Source organism: Odontesthes bonariensis, chromosome 2, assembly GCF_027942865.1.
Source record: "Odontesthes bonariensis isolate fOdoBon6 chromosome 2, fOdoBon6.hap1, whole genome shotgun sequence".
Classification (NCBI taxonomy): domain Eukaryota; kingdom Metazoa; phylum Chordata; class Actinopteri; order Atheriniformes; family Atherinopsidae; genus Odontesthes; species Odontesthes bonariensis.
In genome coordinates, this window is record NC_134507.1 from 43,408,552 (window position 1) to 43,433,909 (window position 25,358).

At 41.7% G+C, this 25,358-nt stretch overlaps 1 protein-coding gene across 1 annotated transcript in view; it reads right to left on the reverse strand.

Moving 5' to 3' along the window:
• The window catches only part of shtn1 (shootin 1), a 71,099-nt gene that overhangs the window by 38,644 nt on the left and 7,097 nt on the right, over window positions 1–25,358 (reverse strand). Inside the window, exons 2-3 of the mRNA XM_075473093.1 lie at window positions 19,365–19,516; window positions 1,419–1,587 (exon numbers count right to left, since the gene is read on the reverse strand). Coding sequence (XP_075329208.1) covers window positions 1,419–1,587; window positions 19,365–19,516 — 321 coding nt within the window. The remainder of the gene's footprint in view (window positions 1–1,418; window positions 1,588–19,364; window positions 19,517–25,358) is intronic.

The following is a 25,358-nucleotide window of genomic DNA, read 5'->3' on the forward strand; positions in this document are numbered from 1 at the left end:
GCTTGGATGTTGCTCTGCTTTGCTTGGATGTTGCTCTGCTTGGCTTGGATGTTGTTCTGCTTTGCTTGGATGTTTCTCTGCTTGGCTTGGATGTTGCTCTGCTTTGCTTGGATCTTGTTTTGCTGTTCTTGGATCGGATCTTGCTCTGCTTTGCTTGGATGTTGCTCTGCTTGCTTGGATGTTGCTCTGCTTTGCTTGGATGGTGCTCTGCTTTGCTTGGATGTTGCTCTGCTTTGCTTGGATCCTGTTCTGCTGGCTTGGATCCTGTTCTGCTTGCTTGGATCTTGCTTTGCTTTGCTTGGATCTTGCATTGCTGTTCTTGGATCGGATCTTGCTCTGCTTTGCTTGGATCTTGCTCTGCTTTGCCCTGCCACAAAGCGCTGTCGCTGCTGTGGAGACCGACTATATTTTTAATGGTGTACTTAAGTGGTTGAGTTCAATGCTTGCCCCAATTAAATACTCGCATCACATTTCAGTCTGTGTTAATGTAGGCCTACGGCAGTTCCACCTTTTAACGTCAAGCTTAGTCGCGGTTTAATAATTATGTTTGTAATACCACTACTACTAATCATAATGGTGACACACGTTGGTAGCTAATAATTCGTTGTGGGGTAGGATACCCTGGTTCCAACTAATCAATTGGCTGGTCTGCGTTCCGGTATGGTCTGTTGGGGGGTTTGTTGCCTTTACAGCAAATGGAAGGCACTCCACCTGAGGATGCTGCTGTTCCCTGTCTTGGCTTCCATGGAGCTCATGGAAAAGTCGGGAACTTCCTCCGAACAGAGCCATACCGCCAAACACAATTGTATGCATTCAGAATAAGCTTCTGAAATTTATATCTGTTTCTCGTCTCATTTTGACGAGAGTGGTTCTGACAGAAATGGAGCACCGCGATAGTTCTGGCAGGCCACGTAGTCAATGCGCCCTTTGCCTATTGGCTGACGCCGACCCAACCCTTATGGCTGTCCACAAACCAACTGCGCTTATGAGTAATCAGCTGCTGCTCGCAGTTGGATGCTGGCATTCGGGGCGCTTCATTTAAACTTGGTTTGCTGTCACTGCTCTTTTTGCTTTCTGCTTGCACCCACCACCTCCCCTGCTCCACCGACTTCTCATTACCAAACAATGTCATACTGTTGTCATTGTTGCTTGCTCTGTTCTAGGGGGTTTGTTGCATTTACAGCAAATGGAAGGCACTCCTCCTGAGGATGCTGATGTTCCCTGTCTTGGCTTCCATGGAGCTCATGGAAAAGTCGGGAACTTCCTCCGAACAGAGCCATACCGCCAAACACAATTGTATGCATTCAGAATAAGCTTCTGAAATTTATATCTGTTTCTCGTCTCATTTTGACGAGAGTGGTTCTGACAGAAATAAACTGAATTGAAATAGTTGCAACAAATCTGGAGACACCTGGTACCTGAGATGAGGGTGTGGCAGTAGGGGGAGAGACAAACTTCGCTTGCAGCTTGGGGGTCTTCACTCTCCTCTTCATCATCTACAAGGCTGATCTCTGTGATGGTCTCAGGGCTGAGGTGGGACAGCAACATCATGCTCTTCCTCTTAAGAGAGCGGTTCTGATGGTTCAACTGCAGCAAGAAGAGAAACAGAGAGGACGTAATACACATGTGTCTTAATACAGACTATAGGTAAAGATTTTGGGATAAAAAGTACTTAAACTATCTGAAAGGTGACACATCTGATATTTTATATCTATCAAAATTAAGTCACTCTTTCAATAAGTGCTTTCTTATGGTGACACATTACCAAAATATCAGAATGATATATAAGTGGAATAAACTCCCAGACAGCTGCAGGTCTGCATCAACTCTCGCTTCTTTTAAGTCAAACCCTAACGGTGCGTTCAGACAGGAATTTTTCGCGCGACTTGATTACATACAAGTCAATGCAAAGACAGGAATAGACGCGAATTCGCACGAGTTCAGAAAATCCAACTTTGGCGAAATATTCGCGTCACGACAGGCTACAGGTGCTCCATTTCAGCTGCGGAGCGCCTGTAGTTGGTGTCCTGCCGAGAGATCACGGCACCTATCCTCCCGAGCAGTTCATCAAACTGGGTCCTGGTGAGCCTGAAATACTGCTGGAAGCGGCCGTCATCCAGACGCAACTCCTGAAGAAGGCGGTGAAATTCTCCGAGCTGAGTGCACCTCCGGATGATGTCACTGACCCAGACACGACTCCATTTTAGCTGCGGAGCGCCTGTCCATCTGTCTCCGGTGAGTGGCAGATAAATCAATTAAAAAGATCCCGGGACGCATGACATCACTGTCGTCCAGGATCTCAACGCTGATGGGCTGTCGTTGCGCGAATATTTCGCCAAAGTTGGATTTTCTGAACTCGTGCGAATTCGAGTCTTGTCATTCGCGTCTTTGCATTGACTTTGTATGTAATCACGTTGTGCGAAAAATTCCGGTCTGAACGCACTGTTCATCAAAGTATTTAGCCAATTGATTTAACTGAACTGAAACTAACTTTCACTGCAATGTACCTTTTAGTCTTTTTTACTTTTGTAAAAATTTGTTTTCAATACTTTTATATTCTATTTAAAGCACTTTAAATCATCTTGTTGATGAATTGTGCTAATCAATTAATTTGCCTGGCCTTGCCTTACAAAGATGCACCCACCACAGTTGTTATGGTACTGTAAATACATGTTGCCTACTTAGCGTGTTACACTGTGGATTAATTTAGTGAAAAGCCAACATTGCAGTTTGGAGGTTACATTGCTGCAGATCTACTCAAAGAACTTAGATGACTAACTAAATGAACTAGAATCATTAATCGTTCTTGGATTATTTAGCAGAGAGCCACAACAATAAAGTTGAGGATAATAGCCTCTGGCTCAGTTTTCACCTGGCAGTTTTACAACCTGTCATCATAGACAGCTGAAATTAGGATGTCTGCCATATAGGTGTAAGTTGCAATAATACTATTGACTTTATCCACAGCTGGGTGAACAAAACATCCGATAACTGCAGTGTGTATGTGATCTCTTTGTCCCATATGTGGGGTTCATCTAAGTTAGTGAGAGATCTATCAATCAGCATACTTGGTGGACAGAGTCCCCAGCATCTCAAAAAAGAGAGATCTGCTTCTCTTATGATTTTTTAATTTTTTATCCTAATTTTATGTACTTGGTGATTATTTTAATAACAATGATAAACACAGAACACACATTTATTTCTGCTTCACCCTAAGGATAAATATACTCAGCATACCACAACATGAGATCACATGGTGCAGCATATTCTCTAACATTGTCATATTTGCTAAAAAAAATTACATGATTCCTAGCATGACAGAGTGAGCTTGAATCTGAAAGCACCAACCTTTTTCCAAAACAGCTTTGGTGCAAATATGCTTTGTATTAAGCTAGTGAAAAATGGGCAAAGCAATAAGGTAGGAGATCGAAAGACAAGGCAGATGAGATGTTGTTCTGATTTCCTCTATTCCTTGGCCCTGCAATCAGTCATAATGGCAGGAGGGTGTATGCAAAAGCAATGAAAAGTATGAAAAAACAGACATCATCAGAGGAGCAAAGATAGATGGGACAAAGATATCTATTTTTCTAAATATAATCAGTTTTTTATGTGATGTGCATTTCTATGCATGATGTTTGCATGTTTGTGTGATAATCACTTCTAAAAAGAGATTCATTGTGGTGTTTTTCTTCTTTAGCAAATTATTTGCTTTACATAACATATATATATATATCCAATATACATGTATACTGTCTTCTTGGTTATCCCATCTTTAAAAGGTTCATCATCAAGACAGCCATGTGTATCATTTAAGTTAATCTACATGAAGTAAAACATCAATGAAGGAGATTGATGCCAATTATGCATGCATCTTGATGTGTTGTGACAGAAGAAAACTGTCTGAAGTGAAAAAAGCAAGAAAATAATAAAAGGCCAAACCATAAAAAATGTATTAATGGCATCCTGGTGAGAGCAGATTGCAGCAATTCTATCTCTGATGACACCTTTCAGAATGCATCTTTTTTTTCTGAAATGCAATCAACAATATATAACATGGAATCAAATCCTTTCAGTAATGTACAACTGGCAAGAGATGTAAATATAAAATTACATACTCAGATGAATAAAGACTGACACAGCACTGGCTTGCACACTTCAAAGGTCACCATTACAATATAACAGCCCTTCATCTCTCCCGTGATCACACATCAACACAGAAACATTTTTGTGTCACAGCATCAAAACCACAATCTCATCTAACTGCTTTTAAATTGCTTTTCCTCTTCTTTTGCTTAATTCAAAATGTCAAAGAGTTAAGATATTGCACTGAACTTAAGCTTCTTTTAGAGTGGCTCCAGGAACTTTTGGCACACAAAATCATCATCGTTTGGTACAAAGAGATTCATTTAAGGTTCAATTTGTCGGTCCTTCACTAAGAACATTAACATTCTTTTGTATTATGGGTTTTATTTAAAAGTAAATGAATAATAAACTTATGTCATCACTTCTGAGGAACTAACTTAATAGTTTTGCTGAAATGCTGCTAAAAGGTCATAATTTTTCAAATAAGTAATGTCTGCTATTCCATCCATAATTTTTCATTAAGTTTGTGGATTAATGATGAATAAAAGTATTACTTTTAACTTAAGTCAATAAATAGTTTGCAGTGAGTTCTCATGCTCATGCATCCTTCTATATTTGGTGGGAAGATATCCCCCCCCGTTTAAATTCTCATTTGACATTATGTATATGTGACATTATTGTTGTCATTAACTCGTGTTTCCCTGTTCCAACAGGTATCCTTTGAATGGTGTTACAGTGTTTGTTGTCCCCTCTTTCTGTCTTCTCAAACCCCAGCTGGTCGAGGCGGATGGCCACCCTTCCTGAGTCTGGTTCTGCCAGAGGTTTCTTCCTGTTCAAAGGGAGTCGTTTCTCTCCACAGTCGTCTCAGGCACGCTCAGGATCGGGGTTTGGACCGAAGAGATTTCGGTGCAATCTGTTGGTTTCCTTAGCTAGGGTATTGTTCTTGAATTGGCTCTGTAAAGTATGAATTGGACTCATTTTTAATTAAATTAATTGGATTTGATTGGATTATAATTACAATGAATTGGACTCATTTTTAAGTTAATTGATTGGATTTGATTGGATTTTGATTACAATGAATTGGACTCTAATTGACTTGAATTGGACTGTATCATTTAAAGGGGAACTCAGGGGCATTTGAAGCGCATTTCCATTGCTAGAGGTTGTCAAATACTGACAGTAGGACACAGACAGGTGCAAATCTGCGCTCCCTGTGTGGAGATCGCGCTGTTTCGCACACCCTGTCATGCGAGGCTAATACGTGGTGGCTAAGGGGCAACTGCTAACCCTTCCACGTAAAACAACAACTTGCACACTGCAGAAACGTCACACCACTTTATAAACCATCCGACAATAAAGTCACAAGCCTTACCATCAAAACAATATGCATGGTTCTCACATTACTGGCATGGGGACGTTACAAAACAACTTTATAAACAGCATGTCACTTACCGGTTGTTTGTATGCTCGAGCATGTGAAAGCCCAAAACAGTCAATGGACGATACTCCCATACACAAAGCAATTATCTTCTCTAGAAAAACTGCGTTCAAGTATTTAAAACATTACAATAATATTACTGGGCATGTATTGTTTATAGGTGTATGTTTAGGTGGTAAATCTCATTTAATTAGAAACTGTGTTATCAAAATCATGACTTCAATTCAATACCTAGTAGTACCATATGACTATATATGATCATAATTTCTTAAAAGATACCACAATATAAACAAAAACAGTAATGAAACAATAGATGTTAGAGCCTGAATCTAAAACTGATTTGTTAAATATATTTAAATGTATATTCATGATATACAAATATTATTAAATCTTGTTACTGTGCTTAATACTTCAATTTGCAGTTTGATAGTGTATGTACATTACTTCTGAGAGATAGTTCTCATTCAATGTCATGTTTGTCATGTTTTTAGTTCCTGTTTAGCTTTTAGTTTTGCCATGTTGTTCCCATTCTGTCATGTCTGAGTTTTAAGTTTTAAGTTCAGGTCTAGTCTTTAGTTTTTCCATGTTTCCCATAGTTTCTGTTGCTCTGCCATCACCTTCACTCACAACACCTGTGTTTTTCCCCTCAGCTGCACTCACTCACCAATCACTCGCTCAGTATTTAGTTTCCAGGTTTCCCAAGCATCAGCGCCAGATCCTCACCGTCACCCATGACTGTTGCCGGCATTAAGCCCATGTCACAGCTACCCATGCCAAAGTCAGGTTTGTCCATGTCAGGTTTCTTGTATTTTTTCATAGTCATGGTCAGGTTTTGTTTTTTTCAAGTTTTTTCATTATTATTTTTTTTATATTGGATTTTTGTTGGATTATTCAAATAAATCAAGTTTACTTTGGAATATCTGCATCCGTGTCCCACCTTCTCCACAACACGCATCACGCACCGAACTTGACAATCACCATGTAGGCCTGTCTTACATTTAATTCTCCTGCTAACGTTAATGAAGTTTGTGTACTCTTTGTTGTTTTTTGTCTGTTTTTAATACATATTGGAATGTTTGAGATAAATGGATTGTCAAAGTCTACATAAAAGATGGACACAGCCACAGTGATTTCATTCACTGGTTTGTGTGGTACCGTTAGGCAAATTGGCCAGCTTAGTTTATTTAAAATCGCATGTTAACAGCTTATATCAAATCTGGCTGTGAACATGTGAATACAATGCACACCCATACAGTAGAAACTTGACAATAACAAGATAGTCATGTTCTATTACATATCCTGTTTTATCTAACTCTAAATAGGAACAACAATTAAATTGAAAGGAGAGGGATACTAACAACCAAGAGCATAAACTGAGTAAGATGTTTTGTAAAAAAAAAAATAAATCAACTTAGAAGTGGGGTCATGTACTTCAACACAATACCCAATGTTCAGACATATTGGCAACCAAAGGATTGCTCTTGTGTCCATTATTAAAAAAAAAAAAGAGCAGCCTCACTTTCACACTTGTCAAGACCAGGGGCCAGATTCATAAACAATGCATTCTCACAAACACAAAAAAATGAATCAATTTTAAAAAATCCCCACAAACGGATATCTAGAAAAACAGACTCTGTGGTGGGAATATGTGCACCTCATGTACTTTTCAGACCAAGCATAAGTTTTTAGATCATTTTAAGCCGAGCATGCTGTTGTGCATACGCACAATTTTAGTCATGAAACAACAGTTTTATGCATCTGGCCCTTGGAGGGTCTTCTGTGTATGGTCTATGCTTACGTGTTAGTGTTATTAAAGTCCCAATGAAAACAGGCTACTCTTTGCATCCGGATATTTACAAGGAAGCAAAAACAGAAAACAAGGGAACAGTTGCTCCTAAAAGACCAAAAAGAGGTGGTCTCGGTGCAGATCAAACTAAACCATGCTCGGGTTTAATTCCAGAGTAAAAGCATTTATTTCAATTAGATTGCACATGCCTGGATTTAAATTAAAATTCCACTAATATGATTCTTTGTGAATTGGTGCTTTCTAAACAAAATTTAATTGAATCAAAATAAGATTACTTGTGATCTGCACTTATTGTCTCGGATGTTGTGAAATACAAGGAGTGCACATATATAAGGGGCAGTGCCATCAGTGCCGTATCAGATTGTCTATTGGGTCAGATTTTGATTTACTGTGATCTGAGAGCGAAGAGAAAATTAGAAGGGAGAAGAATTCTGAGTGAAGGATTCAAATTAAAGGCAGGGCATTTGCCTCCAGAACACTGAATCTGAGAGCAGAAACACAGTTTTGAAATGAAGAACATGCAAACAGACTTTCTCAGTTTGAGGGCAGAGGGGCAGAAGAGCAGGATAATACAAGAGGGTAAATACAAGGAATCCTTCACTAAAACTGGAAAAATACATTCTTGATTAAAGACAGATGTCCTTGTGAGTTTGAACTGAAATGTTCTTGAATGCATTTTATTCTTTGCCAATCTTACAAGCCATGGTTCATACCTCAAATCATATTTTGAAAATACATTACGATGTAAATGAAAATCTTACAATGATATGATCGAGGCCACGAAAATGATCCATAAACAGAGTGAGACATGTTTATTTTTTCCTTCCATGCAAATATGTAAAAGGCCTCTGCCACTGTCTGGTATAGGAACAGCACAGCAGAACTCTGCAACAAATGGTGAGAGCAGCTCAGAAAATCATCTGGTGATGCTATCATCACCAGCACCGGACGGTATTTATGTCACCAGAGTTCTCAGAATGCTTTATAACATCATAAAGGTCTCCATTCATCCACAACCCAATTTGTCCAAGAACATCACAGCTAGAATAACAGGATTAAGAGACAGCTTCTTTTAACCAAGCCATTATATTATAAACAAACACTGTATCTTTGTTTGTTGTTTCTATTTTTGCATGTAGAGGCACATAGTTGCAGTTCTCCAAAGCGATAACAGCCCATAGCCCTCATCAGAGCTGCCATATGTTGGTCAAATGATTGGTTGAGTTGACTGGCTGAAAGTTAGCTTGAGAAAGAGGGGGGCCAAAAACAATTTAAACATGAAAAAGGACGAAGACTCAGAAAAGATAAATAACATAGATGCACAAGTGAAAAGCTCAGACAACAGCTGCGCTGGATAATCTTAATTTTTCATTTAACTCTTAGTTTTACTAAATCCAGATTAACCCATCCAGTTTGGCACCTGTTGACACACACATGCACGCTCACACAGACAGAATGCTATACACTGGAGCGGTGGGCAGCCATTCACAGCACTCGGGGATTATGGGGTGCCTTGCTCATGGGCACTTTGGCCATGAGCAAGGAGGTGGACTGACACCCCTCCAGCTGTCAGTTTCACCAATCTTTTTTGAGTGTCAAGATTGGGAATCGAACAGCCAACTTTCCAGTTATTGGACCACTGAGCCACGGTCTGACTGAGCGCTGAGCTGTTCTTTGTTTCATTCTAATACTTCTGTTTTTTCTGTAGCAGATTAAAGCTAAAGCACCAGCAACAGCACAAACTCAACCAAATGCAGCCCACAGCCCAGTTTGTTACACATATTTTTGGTACTGCCCCCAACCCTGAACATCCTCTCCATGAGACTGTTATCTGAAAACAGAGTCTCTTCAGTCAAAGGCTTCTTCAGTTTGGATGCAAAACGGACCGCTACAGGAAATCATTCCTGCCCACAGCCATCAGCATCTATAATAACTCCTTGATTTAATTGAGCTACATCAACATTTAATTTCCCTCTGGGATAAATAAAGTATTTTTGAATTTGAATTGAATTGAATTGAATAAGCAGCAATATGCTTTAACATGGTAGATATGCATCTGCAAAGCTCCAACACAGAGAGCCCATGGTAATATGTATGTCCAGAAGCTAATACTGTAACTATTACTGTGTTCTTCGCTTTTTTAATGATATCAGATGTATTTTGGTCAAAGCTAAGCTCACTAATTGTGTTTTAGTTTCCTTCTGATTAGAACAAAGATTGGGTAAAAGAAAAAAAGCTGTGGCTCAGAAACCATCATAAACTGGAACGTGAAACAGTAATTTAAAGTGAGATTGCATTGACACCTTATTAAGCCATTATTTTTGCCCTAGTTTTGATAATAAACTTTTAGGAAATCAGAAACTTTTAGGAAATCAGAACTTTCACAACGATCTGAACAGCTAAGAAGCAATCCTTTACCATTCAGCCAATCTATGCGCCTCCACAGTCATCAGGTGCCATGTTGCAGTTGAAATTTGTCTTTAGTATGGGAACTCTGCAAACCCAAATCAGAAAAGGAAACAGGTAGGAGACTATGACTACTTTAAAAAAAAAAAAAAAAAGAAGAAGTAGCGATTATCCAAGAATGAAACCAAGATATTTCAACTACATTTAATTTAGTTTAGTTGTCCATATCTGCATTTCAGGCCTGCACCACATTCAGAAAAAAAACAGATGGGAGAGTAAAGCTTTTACCACTTTGTAAATAAATTGCCAATTCTTCTCCCAATATATAGACTTTCTACTATTTAACATATAAAGTGATTCAGGTGTGTTATTTTTAGCCCATTTTCCCTGCAAACACATCCTAAAGACCAAGAAAGTAAATTCAGAGATTTATAAGGAAAAGTGTTTTCTGCGTTAGACAATAGTTGCTTAAAACATCAAAAGGGACATGTGAGAACTGTCTTTTCTTAATTGCAGAGTTGGACTATTTATCAATGATTTCTGTTCAGGAGTTTTAGGGCAGGTGCAAGGGAGTAACTTTGATTTTGACAGTGGTGGGTACATAAAAGTGCAGTTTTTTGTTTTTTTTTGCATTACCAATCATAAGTTAATGGCATGCAGATGCTATATGTTAACGAGCCATCCTAATTTTTAGGGAGTTGGTCTTTAAATCACAGGGTTGCAAGCTCAAATCCCACGATTAGGCTACCTCTGTTTACACCTGGAGTGACCTTGAGCAAAACAACTAACCCAACAATTCTCCAGAGACTGTAACCAATAATGTGTTCTTATAAGTCGCTTTGGATAAAAAAAAGTCAGCTAAGTGTTATGCAATGTAATGCAGGGTATCTGCACATTTTTTAATCAACAAATTAAATGACTTTTAAGACCTTTTTAAGACCTCTAAGAATAAAAATTTACCACGGCAAAAATATATATAAAAACTACACTCTAGGCTGTTCGGTGTTGAAAAAAAGTCCAGTGTGAAATGTGTGCTTCAGTGATACTGAATCAGTGTGTCAACATGATCGCATAAGATTTGAACGCACAAGGGAACACCACACACTACAGGACAATCGTGCCCAATTGTCACACCTCTCCGAAGGAGCGTGTTTTCGCTGCCATTTGTCTGTCTGTTTGTCTAAGGCTCTGAGCAAAATAAATCCATAATTGAACCTAATTTTCGAGTTATGTCTATTGTGCTTTTACAACTAGCAAAACGATTTTACTACCCAAGTTAACTTAAACCAGAACTTTGGACAACTCACGTGAAGCCCAGACTGGTTTATGCAATAGTCAGCTGTCCATATATGGACAGTGACTTTGCAGCATAAACCACACGACAAAATCAAATTTCCTTCGGGATTAATAAAGTATCTCAAATCTAATCAAATAAATTAAAACGAGCACAGACCGCTCATACAGTCAATGGCACGTAGCCTACCCATAGAAAAAATACACACTCTCACACACATCATACAACGTGACTATCGACTGCTAACAACCATGATCAGTAACCTACACAAACCCAGACACATAATGGCTCGGCGGCCAGCAATTGGATAAACCAATAAAGTGAATCAATCCTATGAAAGAATGAAAACAAGTGAATGAAACCTGCACTCACCCATTATGAAGTTAACTCTGCCAGCCCCGCCATAATCTTGCCCCTGCTCAGCCAACTCCTTGACGTCAGGTATGTATGTTTGGCAACGTTACCAGTGTTGCCAAAAAAAAATCACAAGAAGTCGCTATTGGCTCTCTGAAAAGTCGCTAGAAGTCGCTAGATTGCGTCATGACGTCATAAGTGACGCAACCACGCCCATATTATATATTTTCGCTCCTACCCGAGCCGAAATCAGCCGGCCTGAAGCTGATTTCAGCTCTAAACTCTGTAAACTTTAGCAACATTTGAAACTTTTCAGGCGAGAAAGTAGTCGTTTAGATCCCCAATGTGTTAAAAACCTGCCAAAATACCGGCTATTTACAATTTTGTTCCAACGAATTCGGCGCTACTAAAGCTAGCCGCAGTGAGCAATGCACTTCCGGTTATTTTGACAAAATAAAATACCCATTGCCTTTTATCATAGGGAAAGCCATTACGATAAAAATGTGCTTTTGTTTTGAAAACAGGAAGTGAACCTACAACCTACCCTCGTTGTAGCTAGCTTGAAACTGCCGTTTTGACAGGAAATGAATGCCGGGTTGCCGCCGTCCTGCAGTGCTTCTGTCTCAGCTTGTATGGTGTCGCGGAGCAACTGATTTGTCACTCACAAAACAAGTTAAATTGTCGCTAGATTCAGCCAGATTGAGCCCGAAAGTCGCTAAGTCGCTAGATTATTTTTTTTGCCGCCAGAGATGGCCAAAAGTCGCTAAATCTAGCGACAAAGTCGCTAAATTGGCAACACTGAACGTTACTGCAGCTAGCATTAGCAACGAGGCTGCTAGGCATGCTAAATCGGTAAGCATTAGGCTACTGAAGAAAGCTAGTCTTTTTAGCTACGTTATATTATCATCTTTCTTCTCGGCTATAAGTTATACTTTGTTTACCGCCACTGGCCCTAACCTGACGCGCTAGCTGTCAAATCACCGGAAGTTTTCACCGGAAGTACTGGCGCGCACACAAAACGTCAGCGGTCGCCATATTGTGCACAGAGCAATAGAAAATCGTCTCTCCAGACATATCTTTCTTTCATTTCGCCCAGATGAAATTTAATGCCACTCTTCGAAAATCGGCGAAATTTAAGACATTTTAAGACCTTAAAAAAAGTAATTTTTATTTAAGACTTTTTAATACTTTTTAAAGGCGGGGTAGGGGATCTTTTTCTGGAACATTTTTTTACGTATTGCTTGAATTACTCTTCACACCCTCATTGCAACCCATCCATCCATCCATCCATCATCTTCCGCTGGTCCGGGGATCGGGTCGCGGGGGCAGCAGCTTGAGCAAAGAGACCCAGACGTCCCTGTCCCCGGCCACTTCCTCCAGCTCTTCTGGGGGGACCCTGAGGCGTTCCCAGGCCAGCCGAGAGACATAGTCTCTCCAACGTGTCCTGGGTCTTCCCCGGGGCCTCCTCCCAGTGGGACGGGCCCGGAACACCTCACCGGGGAGGCGCCCAGGAGGCATTCTCACTAGATGCCCGAGCCACCTCATCTGACTCCTCTCGATGCGGAGGAGCAGCGGTTCTACTCCGAGCCCCTCCCGGATGACCGAGCTTCTCACCCTATCTCTAAGGGAGAGCCCAGACACCCTGCGGAGGAAACTCATTTCGGCCGCTTGTATTCGCGATCTCGTTCTTTCGGTCACTACCCACAGCTCGTGACCATAGATGAGGATAGGAACATAGATTGACCGGTAAATCGAGAGCTTCGCCTTCTGGCTCAGCTCCTTCTTCACCACGACGGGCCGGTGCAGAGCCCGCATCACTGCAGACGCCGCACCGATCCGTCTGTCAACCTCCTGCGCCATTCGTCCCTCACTCGTGAACAAGACCCCGAGATACTTGAACTCCTCCACTTGGGGAAGGATCTCATTCCCGACCCGGAGAGGGCATTCTACCCTTTTCCGGCCGAGGACCATGGTCTCGGATTTGGAGGTGCTGATTCTCATCCCAGCCGCTTCACACTCGGCTGCGAACCGCTCCAGTGAGAGCTGAAGGTCACGGCCTGAGGACGCCAACAGAACCAAATCGTCCGCAAAAAGCAGAGACCCGATTCTGAGGTCGCCAAACCGGACCCCCTCAACGCCCTGGCTGCGCCTAGAAATTCTGTCCATAAAAATTATGAACAGAATCGGTGACAAAGGGCAGCCCTGACGGAGTCCAACCCTCACAGGAAACATGTCCGACTTACTGCCGGCAATGCGGACCAAACTCTGACACCGGTCATACAGGGACCGAACAGCCTGTATCAAGGAGTCCGGCACTCCATACTCCCGGAGCACCCCCCACAAGAGTCCCCGAGGGAAACGGTCGAACGCCTTCTCCAAGTCCACAAAACACATGTAGACCGGTTGGGCGAACTCCCATGCACCCTCCAGGATCCTGCGGAGGGTATAGAGCTGGTCCACTGTTCCACGGCCAGGACGAAAACCACACTGCACCTCCTGAATCCGAGATTCGACTATCCGTCGGATCCTCCTCTCCAGTACCCCCGAATAGACCTTACCAGGGAGGCTGAGGAGTGTGATCCCCCTATAGTTGGAACACACCCTCCGGTCCCCCTTTTTAAAGAGGGGGACCACCACCCCAATCTGCCAGTCCAGAGGCACTGCCCCCGATGTCCACGCGATGCTGCAGAGGCGTGTCAACCAAGACAGCCCCACAACATCCAGAGCCTTGAGGAACTCAGGACGGACCTCATCCACCCCTGGGGCCTTGCCACCGAGGAGTTTTTTGACCACCTCGGCGACCTCAGCCCCAGAGATGGGAGGTCCCACGTCCGAGCTCCCCAACTCTGCTTCCTCATCGGAAGGCGTGTCGGTAGGATTGAGGAGGCCCTCGAAGTATTCCCCCCACCGACTCACAACGTCCCTAGTAGAAGTCAGCAGAGCCCCGCCCTCACCATACACGGTGTTGATGGTGCACCGCTTCCCCCCCCTGAGCCGCCAATTGGCGGACCAGAATCTCCTCGAGGCCGTCCGGAAGTCGTTCTCCATGGCCTCCCCGAACTCCTCCCAAGCCCGAGTTTTTGCCTCAGCAACCGCCGAGGCTGCGTTCCGCTTGGCCTGTCGGTACCCATCAGCTGCTTCCAGAGTCCAACTGGCCAAAAAGGCCCGATAGGACTCCTTCTTCAGCTTGACGGCTTCCCTCACCACTGGTGTCCACCAGCGGGTTCGGGGATTGCCGCCACGACAGGCACCGACCACCTTACGGCCACAGCTCCGGTCGGCCGCCTCAACAATGGAGGCACGGAACATGGCCCATTCGGGCTCAATGTCCCCCACCTCCCTCGGGACATGGTTGAAGCTCTGCCGGAGGTGGGAGTTGAAACTTCTCTTTACAGGGGATTCCGCCAGCCGTTCCCAACAGACCCTCACAATACGTTTGGGCCTGCCAGGTCTGACCGGCTTCCTCCCCCACTCATTGCAACCAATTAATTAAAAGTTTTGACACAAATATGAAAAGTTTTAGTGGCCTCTAGAACGTACAATCTAGGAAAAACAGTATCCAATCATTGTGAACGGACCGTTCACAATGATTGGATTCTGATGCCGTCTATCAAACTGCAATCTGCTCCTCCCTCCCCCTCCCCCTCCCCCTCCCCCTCCTTCCCCCTCCTTCCCCCTCCCCCTCCTTCCCCCTGTGTGCGTACCGTGCTCCGTGAACGAAGCTTGGCAGGAAGCTAAACTAGAGCCAGCTTGGCTAGCACCTAGCATTATTAAACGTATAGTTAGCATAAACTAAATACTAAATACTAAATACGACAACGATCGATGCTTGCTGTCAGAACAGCGCTCGTGCACCTTCGTGCTTGTGCGCGTTCATGTACTCTAGAGGCGTGCCTTCGGGGGGAAAGTGAAGAAAAGGGTTGGGACTTTTTACCTGTGTATTTTCAAAATGCAGCTTCGCTGGACTCAAAATCCAGGATCTCCTACCCTTCCTTTAAGGATCCGCGGAGACCCTGAGTAGGGGGCTGAATATAGGGACGTGACCCTAGCGTCCCTACCAAAAATTACCCCCTTGGGCAGGTGTAAAATAGCATTTCCATCACACAGTGGGAATGAGCATACGGTCAACAAATGGAGGACACTGGAAGGTTAGAGGTAGGCCTACTGCACCGCATTAGCCTTGGATTAAGCAACAAGCTAGCTAGGAAGTGAATTTGTAGGTTTTTCTACTTGAATTGCAGTATATTATAAAAACAAGAAAAACTCGATTTATTTGGTGAAAACTAAAGAAGAAATGCGGCACCATTGCAGACCTGGCAACACATCATCTCAGGGAAGCAGATAAGTGCTGATTGCATGAAAGTGCAAGTTAACATCATTCCACATTGTTATGAGACTGTATGTGTATGCAGTTAATGTTCGAGGGCTGCAAATCTACTCTGAAAACCCAGATTTCAGGGGTTACTATGGTCACTGGATGCTCACTGGTTTCCTTTAGTGCAGAACCAGAGGTCCGTTTCACAAAGCAGGTTTAGTGAAAACTCTGAGTTGATTAAACCTGAAATGAGGGAAACTCTGAGTTTTCCGTTTCACAAAGGGAGGTAACTCAAACCAGAGAAAGAGAGGTAACTCTAGCCTGTTTCTAGCCTGCCAAGCCAGACCTCTACAGCAAAAAGCTGTACAGGGGTCTAGTGAAGCTGGATAGTAGTGTGGGCGGGATAAACGGTTGTCTGTTAAGTTACCTCTGCACTCAACGCCACGCAATAGGATGGCGCAACAACCAATCAGAGCAATGAAGAAGGATTACGTAGTCAGCGCGACAGAAAGTACATCGTGGTGTGTAGTCTAATGTCAGAGAGGAAACCGTACCCGGTGGGCAAAACTCCGAAAACGTCGTTTTTTTTCAAGAAAAACTTAAGTGCAGTTATCTGTTCGTCTCGCAAAGAAAAATGTAAATTTAAATCTTCTGGAGTCGCTGCCAAAGCCAATTTGAAAGACTGTTGGCTGGGCGCAGCCATTGTTTACCTCTCTCTGGAACTACACACTGAAACGTCGCACCTCTGTCGCCACTAGATAGCCCGGCCTCCGACCCCGCTCCTCACGATTTGATTGGCCTGAATTTGCGGTCGCTAGGGGCGTCTAGATTTCTAGGCTAGCCTGTTTCACAAAGAGAGGTAACTTAACCCTATCAGTCAGTTACCGTAGTAACAGACTCTATGAACCTAACCTGGTCGGGACCACGTTTTACTCAATGAACCTCGAGTTTCTTTCTGTCTCCGCCCTCTTTCAGCCACACACGCCATTTGATTTCCTCATTCAGTCAGTCAGCAGAGCGAGTTCTTCTACTTCTAGAAGTCCATTAGGCACAGTAGGAGATGACTTTTTTCACCAACATGGGATGTCCTTTTGACAACGATCCCGTGGATGAAGGTGCAGCATTATTGCGCAGAGAAATAAATATTCGTCGGAGATGGTTATCAGACCGCGCTTAGATTTTTGCATTTACAGACAATTATCTTTTTGAGCGGCACCATCAGAATGTGTTGGGACAAAAGAAAAAAAGACACGAAAGACAAATAAATATTTGGGCTTAAAAAAAATATATATAGGCCAATTATATTTTATAAAGACACTAGTGTCTTTATAGGGGTGGAGGGGTGGACTCCCTCAGCCACAGCCCCTCACTGCTGGGCCACCACTCGTTTTACGGGCATCTGCCTTCTTTCTGTTGGCTAAGTAGAAGTCTGTGTTAGTTTAAATAGGCTTGATTATTTAACAGAACATGATATAGTCGAGAAGACATTTATGTGTGTGAAAACAGCATTATGTCGGGAATAAAATAACTGCACAGTCAAATAGCCACTTAATATTTATTTTACAGTGTAAAACATGATCAAAATGAGGTACCTCCATGCCGAGGTCTCACCTGTTTGAACAATGTTTTTATATTTCATCTTAAAGGTACACTATGTAATATATTAAGTCATTTTTTTTAGCTCAAATCAACATATTCATTCATAAATTAGTCGTCATTGGTGTAAAATTATCTCTGTCAACAATCTCACTTATCCTCCTGAGTGAAGAATAACTTGTCTGTATCTACATAGAGCGGGCCAGCTCTATGGAGGCTGCCATGTCCTTCCGGTCTATGAAAAACGAGGAAGTGCCGAGTGGGACATAAAGCACTTCGAATCGCGTTTTCCCCATTTTGACGTCACGTTTGCACGCAGGTATAAACAGAGCCAGTCTACGCCATTAGACATTCTCTGGTATAAACCAGCCTGAACGGCCTGCACTTTTGTTCGCAATGGAAGACCATAGTTATGCCACGCCACAGGAGAAGGGATCCTCGTCACCAAAAAAGCGAGAGAGAGAGAATTGAAAAGGCAACGTGAGCTTCTTCAATCTTGACACATACCGCCTGCCGTAGTTCAACGCACATTTGAAAACGTGAGGCGCTAGAGAGCAAATTCATTCGACTTTGCAAAATAAAATTGCACCACTAGATGGGGGAAGAAATTACATAGTGTCCCTTTAAGCTGCTGCCAAGTGCACTTCTCCCCCGTGGGATTGCACCTAAATGAAATAAATGAATGGGCTACCATTCAAGCAGTTTCCCCTGTAATATTATTGTGATTGCAAAGGACTACATTTAAACTTACACTTTTGCTGCTGCAGCGGTGTTGCACTTCTTTCTAAAAACGTGTTGAAACTCGCCGTATGAGCGCATTAAGATTTCCAATTCGAGGTTGGTGAAAAACGTAGCCCCTCCTCTTCCCCGTTGCCATGGTGACTCGTCGAATCAGGGCTCCATTGATGCTGGCTTTTTATAGTTGTGGTGCACGCGCTAAACTCTAGGTGAAACTACTCAGAGTTGACTAAACTCACTCAAATCAGCGTTTTTGGAATCGAAAACTCAGAGTTTTCTATCTCAGAGTAGATCAACTCAGAGTTCAGGAATAGACTCAGAGATTGTTGAACCTCCTTTGTGAAATAGACCCCTGGTTGATGGACAATTTTTGTAGCTCAACAAGAACCCCAATTCTTCCCAGACCTAATCTTTTTTTTTCATGTCTTACTGTGAAAAGATGCATAATAAACCAAAAACTAATGGAGTAATAGAGAAGTAAAGTAGAATTATAAAATGTTTACCGTGTTTTATTTGCAATAAATCTTGCCCAATGGCCAGAGTAAGATTTTATATCTAGACAACCAAACAAGTACCACACCCCTTTTCAATAAAGAAAACAACTGAACACATTATGATAGTGAAGTAACAGTCGTGCAATCTATTATTCATTAGTTTTCATGTTGAAATATTGTAACATTATAAAATGTAACTGCAGCAATGAGGAACATATATTGTCAACTGGTGAGGAGCAAGCTCATCAGAGCTAGAACAAATCTTGCTTATTGCCCCTGAAGCAACAGGATGAAAAGCAAGTCATAGGAGAGAGATGAACTGAAGGCTGTGGAATAGTACATGACTCTCCATCAGTCTCCCACCGCCCAAAATCTGGTCCAGCCAGGTGGACTTTTCAGGGCTTTTGTACAGAAATTGAATGAGAAATGATTACAGTGATAATCTAAGCACCAATTGGCAGCAAAATCACAGTGCCAGCCTCCCCAACTCTCAATCACAACCCACAAAAGGTATGTTCTGAATCAGAAGAACCCAATACAATTTTAGAATATGGAGACAGCAGCAGTGCTTTTGATTGCAACGTAAAAATTTGTGTTGATGGGGATTTCATGGTAGTTTCATCTTGAGAGGCTTAGTTTCTTGTGTTCAATTAGTCGAGCTTGTTGTAAACCAATAGGTCCTGACATGTTTTGAATTATTCCTTGCTGTTTTTATTTCATGATACAAGTTTCCCACTTGTATCCACGTTCTGTTGGATTCAAATAAATATGACAAGACTGTTACTTCACTGTCTTTTGAATAACAATTCAGAGATAATTCATGTAAAAATGAAATGTACCTTGGAGGCCAATGCTTCGGCACTTTCTCTACACATCTTCTCGATCTCCAGGTTCTCCTGAATGGCACTGACTTCTTCAATGACCATCTGAGAGACTAGGAAAATAAAGAATGGAAAACAAAGAACACGATGAATACTTTCACTTGACTTAACTTGATTAAAATTTTATTCGAAGCAGTCTTGTTATTCATTCACAACACTTAACTGACATTTACACATCATTTACAGTGCTACTTTTTTGTTACTTCTACCATTAAAACAGGAATGATATTCAACAGTTTACTTTCTCATTCTGCCAAGCAACACCTCGCCTTTACCATGATGAAGGATGGAAGACTGTTTACAGAAAATACTTTTTCTGCCAATGTGAAAAAAGCATTCCTTCCATCAGTAAGTTTGCTCATGCTTTTCACCTTGTGATGGTGTCAAATGATGAATTGGTTTCTGGCTTTCTCCTGCTCTAGGATATTATTATCATTACTATTATCGCTGTGGGCGTTTGAAAATTGATCGGATGACCTCAAACTTATGCAGATCAAAAAATGAGATTTACAATCTGTACAACATTCCTTCAGCACATGGTCTAGATGAGGAAAAGTAGACCAATAGTATCCATCATGGATGTAAGAAGGTAAATGAAAACTGAAGAGCAGCATGTAAAATTCTACTAAAAGATTGGATTCATGTCAACGTGAACTTAAAAAGTCAGCTCATGGACATTTAGTCTGATCAAAATGCCATCAAAGAAACAAAGAACATGACTGGGATTTTCTAAAGGAGTAGGTGCATACCTGTGACTTAATTTCATTGTACATTTAGTTGAGATAAAAGTGGCCTGACACTTGACATTGAAGTGTATTTCTGTTTGCTATTGAATGTAAGTAGCCTCCATGGCTACTTACCTAGGTGCATCATTTGATTTGATTTTAAAATTAAGTGAACTACACGTTTTTTCCAGTATATCTTTTATTCAAATAATTTCCCTACCTTTTTATTTTCATCCGTCAGGGCCGATGTGTATTAAGTACAGCCTGAATCAATATTAAAAACAAGTGCAGAGCAAAAAAGACTATGAATAAAGGCTGAGAATAAGTTCAGATATGGAGTGGATGTGGGCTTTTTGTTCAAAACCATACATGTGAACTTAACCCTGGATGAAGTCTTTACTAAACTACTGTACAGCAACAGAGCTGCACTATACAAGAATATAACAAAGTGCACAGTGGACATTTCTTTCATTTAAAGCTGTTAAATCAGACATTCATTTGCATGCAAAAAAACACACTTGGCAAATTTCTAACTAAAGGTACCTTTGTTTGTTATGAAATTTGAGAGAATGTCACATGGATGAGATTGAGCCAAATTTGTCAAAGAGTTGGGTCAGTGTATAAAATGTTGATTCAAAACAGAAAACACTGATTTGAAAATAACTTAAATCCAATGTTCGGTAGAATCTATAAAAAGACAACATATCAGAAAGATGTATGGCCTTGGAATTGCTGCCGGCTACTTTAAAAAAAAAAGAAAGAAGAGTCAGTGGGTCAGTATGTAGACTGCACTGCGCGGCTTCTTCTTTTAACAAGCCTCAGTAAACATTTGTAAAGGTGAGAGGAGCAACTGGTGTAGTGTTTTTCTTCCATTATTGCCAAATAAAGTATTATATATGCTTAGCTGTTCTGAACTTGGATGAAAGGAACATTTACAGTTCAGTGACAACTGAGAGAAGAAGACCGAAGATTGTTGGATGAACATAGCTAAAAAAAAACACTTAACATCCTCACTCAGACATGAAGGTATGTGAAAAACCTCCAGAAATGATCATCGGGTCGCGGAACATGTCTGGCTGGTGATGATTAAAGAAAGTTTATAAGTCACAACCCAAAACAAAAAGAATGACAATCTTATCAGGCTGAGGGGCACTGAATTGCTGGTGATATTTCCTTTGATCCATTGTTGATATAACATTATTGACAAGCACAGCTAAATAAAACCTATGCATGAAAAACAGGCCAAACTCCAAATAATAAACTGTAATGTTTTTTGAGCTGCAATCACACCTCAGTGAAAAAAGAAAAGGAAAAAAAACGCCCCTGGAAAATGCCCTGCCACTTAACTAATTAATCAGTGTGGTTGAGCAGGGGGAGAAATTAAGCATTGCTGTGGGCAATTCCTTTCCCACAGGGACACCTAATTAAGAAGTTGATGAACACCAGTGCCAGGCGATATCCACGTTCCACTGGTGCCCTCCGCATCAGACATTCAATAGCACTTAGCAGCCAATTTTCATCCTCAAACTCCTCTCTGTTCCTATGTGCACATCTCAATAATTCCATGGCCACACTGAGCAACCTAGGAAAGGACATATTGAACTAAGTGACATGTTAATTATAATTACTGGTAGACATGGTAAATAAACAGTGCTGGAAGTGATGCAAGTGTATCAGCACAAGTCTGCAGGGGGCTTTGGCAAGTCAGAATTGGAAGTCTAAATTGTAAGTTTAGGACTCCCATCACCATCACTCCATCTTCCCTCCCCCCTCTTTTTAGTGTTTGTCTTTTTTCATTTTGCTCTCAGGAAAGACAGTGATTACCCCTGTGCCGACGTGCTGCATAATGGTATCAGCGCCGCCAACAGAGCAGTGAATTAAATTGTATCTGCAGCTTCTGTAAAGCCTTGATGAGGGGGGAAGATGCCTTTGTGGTGTTATCATTATAACACAATGGTCATGTTGTCATCAACCTTGCCATCTTTGGTTGAAAAGGCATGTATGTGTGTTGGGGGCTTTTTCTCCTGTCCTCCCACAACCACCTCCCCCCACCAACCCTGCTATCCCACCCCCAGTCGTTTCGTTGTGAATAGGAGCAATTTTCTAAGAGCTATGAAATCACGTAATAGGTCCTAATATGCAGCTGCTTGGCACAGTGAAGCAGCCTCTATTAATGTGTAAGTCAAACACAATATGTGTTTTGGCTGGAAAATCATTGAACACAGGAGCACATGCCAGATTTATTCAGATGAAAATCCACACAACTGTCACCATTACAAAGACAAACTATTTGCTCCATCTTTTGACATGTGGTGCCCGATTTCAAATTCTGTCTTCACTAAAGTGGTCATAGCAAATCATTCAACCTGTAAGGAAAATCATTTTGAGAAATGAATGGAGGACCAAAATATCTCATATATTTGCAGAGTTGGGTAACCGATTCAGGTTGACAGCCGAAGCTGCAACACTGCGACTCTTGGGAAATCTTTTTTTCCTATCTTTGTTCTATTTAGACATTTTCAAATCCAGGTTAGAAACATTTCTTTTCTCATGTGTCTATGCATGAAAATCCGCACGGTATCTTTTAATTTATCTGGACTGTTGCTTGTTTTTAAATTCATTTAAATTATTTTATTTGTTTCTCTTTATATTCTTTTATGTATTTTTAATGCTTCTTACACTCCCCGCTGCAATGCTTTTATTTTATGTGAAGCACTTTGAATTGTTTTGTACATGAAATGTGCTATACAAATAAATTTGATTTGATTTACTTTTTTAAACAGTAATTTGCTCATTTACCAACAAAGATTGGTAAGATAATATGATAATATGTACATGACATCTACTAACACTGTGATTGTACCACTTTTCAGAATAAAACTTAATTTAATGAAAATTACATGGCAAGAAAAAAAATCATTTTAATTCAATTTAGAAAATACTTTATTAATCCCAAAAGGACATTATAATGTTTCAGATGTGCATGGCTATTTCTGCTGGCAGGAATGACCTCCTGCACTATTCTATGCTGTAGCGGAGCCGAAGAAGAGTGAACACACTTCATGGTTTCATCACTATATTGTGTAGAGGGATGCAGTATTGTGTCCATCAACTTATGCAGCATTCTTCTTTGCACAATCTGCACTGGAAAAAAATGCCCCTCCAAAAATAAGTAAAAAAACAACAAATAAAAGACGTTTTTGCTTGAAATAAGCAAAAAAATCTGCAAATGGAACTAGTGAAAATCGGCTTGTCAAGATTTCTTGAAATAAGATGTGATATTTAGGACTTTTGAGATAAAAGTGATCTTGAAATTAGCTTAAAAACCTCTTCAAATGTCAAAAAAAGCTTGTTTCATATGATTTGTGACTCAAAACAATTTGTTTTCAAGACTTTTTCATTTAACAAGATATTCCAGATGTATTGTCTTCAAACAAGTCCCTATATCTGGCTGAAATAGAACTTGTTAGGCAGTTGTGTCTTATATTAAGTGTAATGAGATATTTATGAGACAAATATACTTGGTAAAACTTTGATTTTTTCCAGTGTGCTCCAGAGCAGTCCCCAGGAGAGGCAGCTTTCTGTATCAGTTTACCCTGTCATGTTGCCTTTAAGTTTTCGGACCCACATGCAGAATCAACACGGAAAACCAGTAGATTTGAATGCTTTTATTGCTGGGACAACAGGGATCCAGAAAACAGGACAAGGGATGTTAAATGGTGGTGAAGTCTGAGGAAGGGAAGCAGACGGATTAGTGGTTGTAGATGGGTCCTTAGCAGATGACTGAAGGATAAGCTTACTTGGTTGTTGAAAGGGGGAGACGTGGACGGGGTGGAAGACAGATGTGGAGGGTCTGCAGAAGGTTCCCTTGGTGGTCCAAGGAGGGGTGAGAGAGGGGTCCGGGAGGATAAAGTCTGCTGGAGGCGTCGCACTGGAGAGTGGGCAGGCAGAGGAAGGAGGTATGAGACAGCTGTTTGCTCGTTGCGTCTTTGAGGGAAGGTTGAGGACAGACTGGGCTCTCGGATTGTTCGTCTGGGTTAATCATCCGGCGGCGCAAGGTGATCTTCCTTCTTCTTTTAAGCACCAGCCAGCTTGATGATGGATTGGCCTCAGGTGTGCAACCACTCAGAACTGGCTCACTCTCCAGTGAAGATCCTCTCTGCAGCCAGATCGCTCACTCACCCAAAAACATCAAATCCTAACATACCCATTTTCTGGGAGCCAGTGGCAATGATGCTGCTGCCCCAACAGATGGTTGCAAAGCAGCCACAGACAGACAGATGATGTGCAACATGTTGGTGAAGACACTGAAGGACCAAAGCTTCCTCAAAACGTCCAGTCTGTTCTGTCCCTTCTTGTAAACAGCCTCACTGCTCCTTCCATCATTGATAATCATCTATTTTGCCTTGTTCATTTTCAAGGTGATTGTTCACACACCAAGCTACAAAGTGATTGTGTGTCCTTAGCTTCTCGTCCAGAACTGATACACCCTACAACTACGGAGTCATCTGAGTATTTCTGGAGATGAATATACAGAGTGAAGAGAAATTGTGAGTACAATCCCCTGTGGTGTTCCTATGCTGCTGACCATGTTCTCAGACACACAACCTTCCAGACTGACAAGCTGAGGGTCTGGTTGTGAGGTAGTCAATAATCCATGCAATTGTGAAGGCATCCACCTGTATTTTCTGGAACTACTAAAAACAGTGCAGGCTGAATTGTATTAAAAGCACTGGAGAAATAAAATAACGCGCACTCACTGTGCTACCCGCTCTGTTCAAATGATTGTGTGCTCGCTGTAGTGGGTCTTATAAGGTGCTCATTTGGCTATTTAGATGAGCCAAAAACAGTCTCCCTGCGACATGATATGGGATGTTAGGGCAACTGGTCTGTAGTCACTGAGGGCAGAAGCTTGAGATTTTTTAGGTTTCGGACTGAGGCAGGATGTCTTCTGCAGCATTGGAATTTTCTCCTGACTCATGCTAAGGTTCAAGAGGTATTGTACAATCCTGTTCTCCACATGTCCTCAGTATTCTAGGGCTGGCACCATCTGAACCTGACTGCTGAAGATAAACAGGCAGGAGGGGGGAGGCAGAGGGGCTCCATTTGTCTCCTGATTGTTACATTTGGCTTTGTTCTTGGACATTATGTATTCATATTCTGTATTTTTCTAAATAATCTATGTTCCTATTTTTGTACTTGTCCACTCTGCTCATACTACGCAATC